This window comes from Camelina sativa, chromosome 15 (genome assembly GCF_000633955.1).
Source record: "Camelina sativa cultivar DH55 chromosome 15, Cs, whole genome shotgun sequence".
NCBI classification, from domain to species: Eukaryota; Viridiplantae; Streptophyta; class Magnoliopsida; order Brassicales; family Brassicaceae; genus Camelina; species Camelina sativa.
The window spans coordinates 19,055,272-19,060,865 of record NC_025699.1 but is presented as its reverse complement, the minus strand read 5'-3'; the positions used below and the strand labels follow the sequence as shown (position 1 = coordinate 19,060,865).

General features: G+C 35.7%; 2 protein-coding genes across 2 annotated transcripts; one reads left to right on the top strand and one right to left on the bottom strand.

The window, feature by feature from the left end:
* On the top strand, positions 970 to 2,166 carry LOC104747182 (F-box/kelch-repeat protein At4g23580-like). Its single transcript, XM_019236987.1, has one exon. It carries the CDS (start codon positions 1,015 to 1,017, stop codon positions 2,101 to 2,103), a length of 1,089 nt encoding a protein of 362 aa, XP_019092532.1. The 5' UTR covers positions 970 to 1,014; the 3' UTR covers positions 2,104 to 2,166.
* Positions 2,338 to 4,236, bottom strand: LOC104747180 (alpha-1,6-mannosyl-glycoprotein 2-beta-N-acetylglucosaminyltransferase-like). The gene has a single exon (XM_010468764.2). The coding sequence runs from the start codon at positions 3,817 to 3,819 to the stop codon at positions 2,524 to 2,526; it is 1,296 nt and encodes a 431-aa protein (XP_010467066.1). The 5' UTR covers positions 3,820 to 4,236; the 3' UTR covers positions 2,338 to 2,523.

Genomic DNA, 5,594 nt, shown 5'->3' with positions numbered 1-5,594 from the left:
AATGATTTGATATTAAACTGCTTAGCCCGTGTTCCGAGATTGTACTACAACACTCTCTCCTTAGTTTCCAGTAGATTCCGTTCTCTCCTTGCTTCAACTGAGCTTTACCAAACACGAATCCTCTTAGGCTGCACAGAGAGTTGTCTCTACGTGTGCTTAAGATTCCATACGAGCAAACAACAACGATGGTTCAGTCTCTGCCGGAGACCAAATAGCTCCAAGAATGTTTTGGTCCCAATTACATCTCCCAATTCTCCTTCTACGTACCAGTCAGATATTGCAAGGGTTGGTTCTAATATCTATGCCATTGGTGGATTCACAAAGGATAACAATGCATCTTCTAGCGTCATGGTCATGGACTGTCGTTCCCACACATGGCGTGAGGCCCCAAGCATGCGGGTGGCACGAGAGTCCCCTTCTGTTTGCGTCCTTGATGGAAAAATATATGTGACAGGAGGCTGCAAAAATCTCGATGCAATTAACTGGATGGAGGTATTCGATACAGTGCATCAAACTTGGGAGTTTGAGTCGTCAAGTCCTGGCGAGAGAATACGTAGTGGTATTAGGTATCAAAGCATAGGGTATGATGGAAGTGTCTACGTGAAGTGTATTGAGAGACTTGTGACTTACAAGCTGAATAAAGGTAGATGGAGAGCCGGAGGNAAGTTGATGTTGAGAAAAAAAAAAAAAGATGGGAAGAAAAGTTTAGAGTTTATCTTTTCCTTGTTATCTAATCGAATAAAATAAAACAAAATTCCCAAAAGATATGGATCAAATTATTATTATTATTTTTATTTTATTCTTTGTTATCTTTTTTTTTTTTGGTAATGTTATTCTTTGTTATCTAATCGAATAAAACAAAATAAAATTCCCAAAGATGAAAAGATATTTTTCTCTCTTTTAGGGCGATGCAAAAGTCTTTAGGCTGGTTTCGTAAGATAAAAGTAACAAAAGTCATCTCCAAAGAAAACTGCAACCACAAAACCCTTAGAGAGTAAAAAGCGATCCACAACCATGAATAGAGAAGAGTCAATGACGTTGATGATGCTTCCGAATGATTTGATATTAAACTGCTTAGCCCGTGTTCCGAGATTGTACTACCACACTCTCTCCTTAGTTTCCAGTAGATTCCGTTCTCTCCTTGCTTCAACTGAGCTTTACCAAACACGAATCCTCTTAGGCTGCACAGAGAGTTGTCTCTACGTGTGCTTAAGATTCCATACGAGCAAACAACAACGATGGTTCAGTCTCTGCCGGAGACCAAATAGCTCCAAGAATGTTTTGGTCCCAATTACATCTCCCAATTCTCCTTCTACGTACCAGTCAGATATTGCAAGGGTTGGTTCTAATATCTATGCCATTGGTGGATTCACAAAGGATAACAATGCATCTTCTAGCGTCATGGTCATGGACTGTCGTTCCCACACATGGCGTGAGGCCCCAAGCATGCGGGTGGCACGAGAGTCCCCTTCTGTTTGCGTCCTTGATGGAAAAATATATGTGACAGGAGGCTGCAAAAATCTCGATGCAATTAACTGGATGGAGGTATTCGATACAGTGCATCAAACTTGGGAGTTTGAGTCGTCAAGTCCTGGCGAGAGAATACGTAGTGGTATTAGGTATCAAAGCATAGGGTATGATGGAAGTGTCTACGTGAAGTGTATTGAGAGACTTGTGACTTACAAGCTGAATAAAGGTAGATGGAGAGCCGGAGGCTTAGCTATGAGGAGGGGATGGTTTTGCCCAACATCTTATTGTGTGATAGAGAATGTGTTATATAGTTGTAGTCATGGGATGATCAACTGGTACGACCCGGAAGAAAACTGTTGGACCTATTTAAAGGGTTCGAAAGGTTTGGAAAAATTGTTTAGGTTGTGGGACGACCGTTATGCTGTTGCCAGAGTCACGGATTATGGTGTAAAGTTGGCGGTTTTGTGGGAAGAGAATGTGTCTAGTCACAACAAATTGGTTTGGTGTGCGGTAATTGCTCTTGACAAACACCAAGAGGATATTTGGGGGACGCTCGAGTGTTGTGACATTGTGTATACAATCACTGAGCCATATAAATATGATTTAGCGCATATTGTTTCTGTTACACTTTGATGAAATATGTCATACTCTTGTGAACATTGAACCAGTTGCTATTATTTTTTAGTGAAATTTTCATTCCAGTTGCTTATTTGTTTTACGTTGGTTGATAAATTTGAAAACTGTAGAAAAAAAAAATCATCACTCTCTGATTAGTTTCATCATATGCTTTCCCAAATCAATACCCAACTTAAGATTTGCAAAAGAACTGCCTGATCAGATTGGTGGAGCGTATCTTAAGACTGCGAAAAAAGAACTGCCTGATCGTATTGAAAGTGAAAAGTGAAATACTTAAGGTGATACAAACAAGACATAACAATCAAAAATACAAGGCGACACCCGAGGCCAATCGATTCACAAAAGCACATAACAAGAAAGAAACCCCTCAAAAAAAGTTACTGAGTATAATATAACCAAATTTACTTGCTAGAAGCTTCATGGAGATTCACTGCTGCTGCCGGAACGATACATAGCGGCAAAATCCAAACATAAATGTCGGTCCCTTTCATCTCCCCAACCTCCCCAACCTTTGAAACCAGCTTTATAACCCGCTTGATGCTTATACACCCGAACTCCCCATTCTTCTTTTATGTTTACAACTTTATCTGTTTCCTTAACTTCAATGTTCACCACCCCATTATCGATGCAGTCACCCTGATCTCCTTTACCTTGATGCAACCCACATTTTCCAAAGTGGACAGCACTAGTCCTAGGCCCTCGCAACGTGTAAACAGGGGAGCCAAATGAGGGGAAAACAGTTGCCCACATCGTTATATCCCAATTGTAATCATCAAAGTAACAAAACTCTCTTGCCTTCTGGTGTATATTCTCCCACACACTTCTATTAAACGAATACCCAACATTTCCCATTCTCTCTGCAACCAAACTTTCAAGCCCTTCTCCTCTTGACTTCACATCAGAAGGTGCTAAATTAGCAGCAAAGCAGTCAGGACATTTTGCGGGTTTCAGCCTCGTGAGAGTCTGTATATTACGGTAGGCATTAGGAAACAGAAAGTGATCTTCCTCAATGAAAAGGATATGACCCTCATGTCTTTTAGTCTCCTCCAACCCATCCCAAACCGTGTTCATCATCCACCACCAGTGATGCTTCAAAGATACAATCTTTGGAGATCGGTGATTCCCATACTGATCAGGATTGCCATCACAATGTGTCTTCACCTCATCACCCTTGTTTATACAGTCATTTGGGGTCACACTGGGGAAACTATTTCGATATACATGAGGCGAATACGGCGAAAATATCTGTTTCACCTGACAAAACTTAATACCTTCCACAATCCTATTCATCTCTTCAAAGTAACCATCATGGCTAACAATCAACAATGTCTCACTAATTCCTTTAACCTTTGACAAACTTTCCACAGTTACTCGAAAATACTGAGCCCGATTGTGCACATACAAGACTATAACCACACGGTCTTTTGCCAAATCCGGATACAGATCCAGATTCCTCGGCGTAAACTGGTTTCTTCTATGCAACCTAAGAGACATTCCATTACCTCTAGCTACTTCTAGCAACGAGGCATTAAGCTTAACTTCCAAATCTTTGTCCAAATCATCCAAATCATCATGGCCAATGGAAGTTCTATTCAAAGCAGTTCTTGGTACAGACACCAACATCAAAACTATAGAGACTGTAACTGCAAATAGAATCCCTAAACGACACAAACCCGTATCTTTCAGTTTCTGCTTCTTCCAAAGATTTGCCATCAGAATAACTACTAAAAACGGAACCACACTCTCACAATATATACTAAACAACTTAAACTCTAAAACCCACTTACGCTCTGCAAAAAAAAAGTGCTTCCTTTACAATCTTCAAATCAGCTGCAACAAGGATTGAAACAAAAAAAAAATCACACCAGCAACAACAAAGATAAAAGACTCGAGCTTTGACTTCAGATCGTCAATACTAATCACAGATTCAACAAAAGAGTAGATTTTTAGAAGAAATCGCGAAATGGGTACTCGGAAAGACACGAGATTTTATCAGGAAAGAAAAAGAAATTTCAGGGTCATTGAGGAATCTCGACGCAAGGTGCCAAGTCTTGCGTCACTTTGGGTTTTGCAATTTTTTCTAAAGTCACCGAGTCAATTGTCACTTAAATTTACTATTCTGCCATTCAATCCTTGACTGCTGTGTTTCCCCCCCTACCCCCCTACAACGAAAGAACTAAACAAATAAAAATGGAATACTAAATAAAATAAATCATTTGCTTCAATTACAAATCTTTTTTCTTCAAAAAACTCAATTACAAATTTTGCAATCAAATTTGTTTGTGAGTAAGTAATTAGTTGGAATGTTGCTTCATTCATGATGTATCTTTGATTATGAGGACACTTATATTTAAAGATTTACTCATATCTTACTTCATTTACACACAGAAATGATGATTTTTAAAGATTTTTATATAGATTAAGAAAATAATTAATGTTTAGTCATAAATCTATTTTTATTTATAATAACATAACTATTAATCAATAGTAGTTCATCAAAATTTGAAATTCTCATTTAATGAATTTTGAAATCTATAATTTCATAGCATTAATTAATAAAAAAAATATAAAAAATTAATTTTTATGATACAAGATAAATTCTTAAAACATCATCTATTCTAATACAGAGGGACTACTATTTTTTTAGTTATCATTCTAGGTAATTTCACACAGTTTAAAAAAATAGATAAACAGATTATTAACTTCTTGTTTCACTATTAAAATTTTATAATATTTAATATTTTTTTAGTAAGAAGTAAATGAGATAATTTTCTATTGAAAAATGAGAAGGACAACTAAACTGAAACAAAAAAATATGCTTAGAATGACACTATTTTAAAATGGATGGAGTAATATTTAGAGTATGTTCTACTCCTTTGGTTATAAAATATATGATTAAGTAAAAATGTGCATATTAAAAAATAACTAGTTTAAAAAAGTTCAACTAATCAGAAATAAGATTATTTATATATTAAAAATTTAAAAATTGTAACTTCTTATATTATAAAAAGAATTCTCTAAAACATCCCTTATATATTAATAGAGAAGCACTCTCACCAAAAAGCTGATATGTCGCGCTCACAGAGCTCATATACCATTTGAATAAAAGTCATTACTTCTCATTATTATTTACATAAATATACCATTGAAATATATGAGTTAATGTTTTTACTATTAGTTTTTAAAAAGGAAAGATTTAATCAACTATTAAAATCCTAAAATGTATTTAATTATCACTTGCATAACCTATTAATTATTAAAAGTAAATTAGATTTCACAAAAAATTATAAACCATCTATTTATTTTTTTGAAATGCTAAACTTATTCTCCTATTTTGAAAAAGTCTGATGACTATTCAACTATATTTTAAAAAAAAAGATAAATGAATAAATTATCACAATAATCATAAAAGTAAATTACATACCACAAACAATTTAAACTTATTCACCTATTTAACTTTTTGAAACGCAAAACTTATTCTCCGGTTT

What these genes read in the sequence shown, in the direction of transcription:
- LOC104747182 (XM_019236987.1), top strand. Translation starts at nt 1,015, where the DNA reads ATGAATAGAGAAGAGTCAATGACGTTGATGATGCTTCCGAATGATTTG.
- LOC104747180 (XM_010468764.2), bottom strand. Translation starts at nt 3,819, where the DNA reads ATGGCAAATCTTTGGAAGAAGCAGAAACTGAAAGATACGGGTTTGTGT.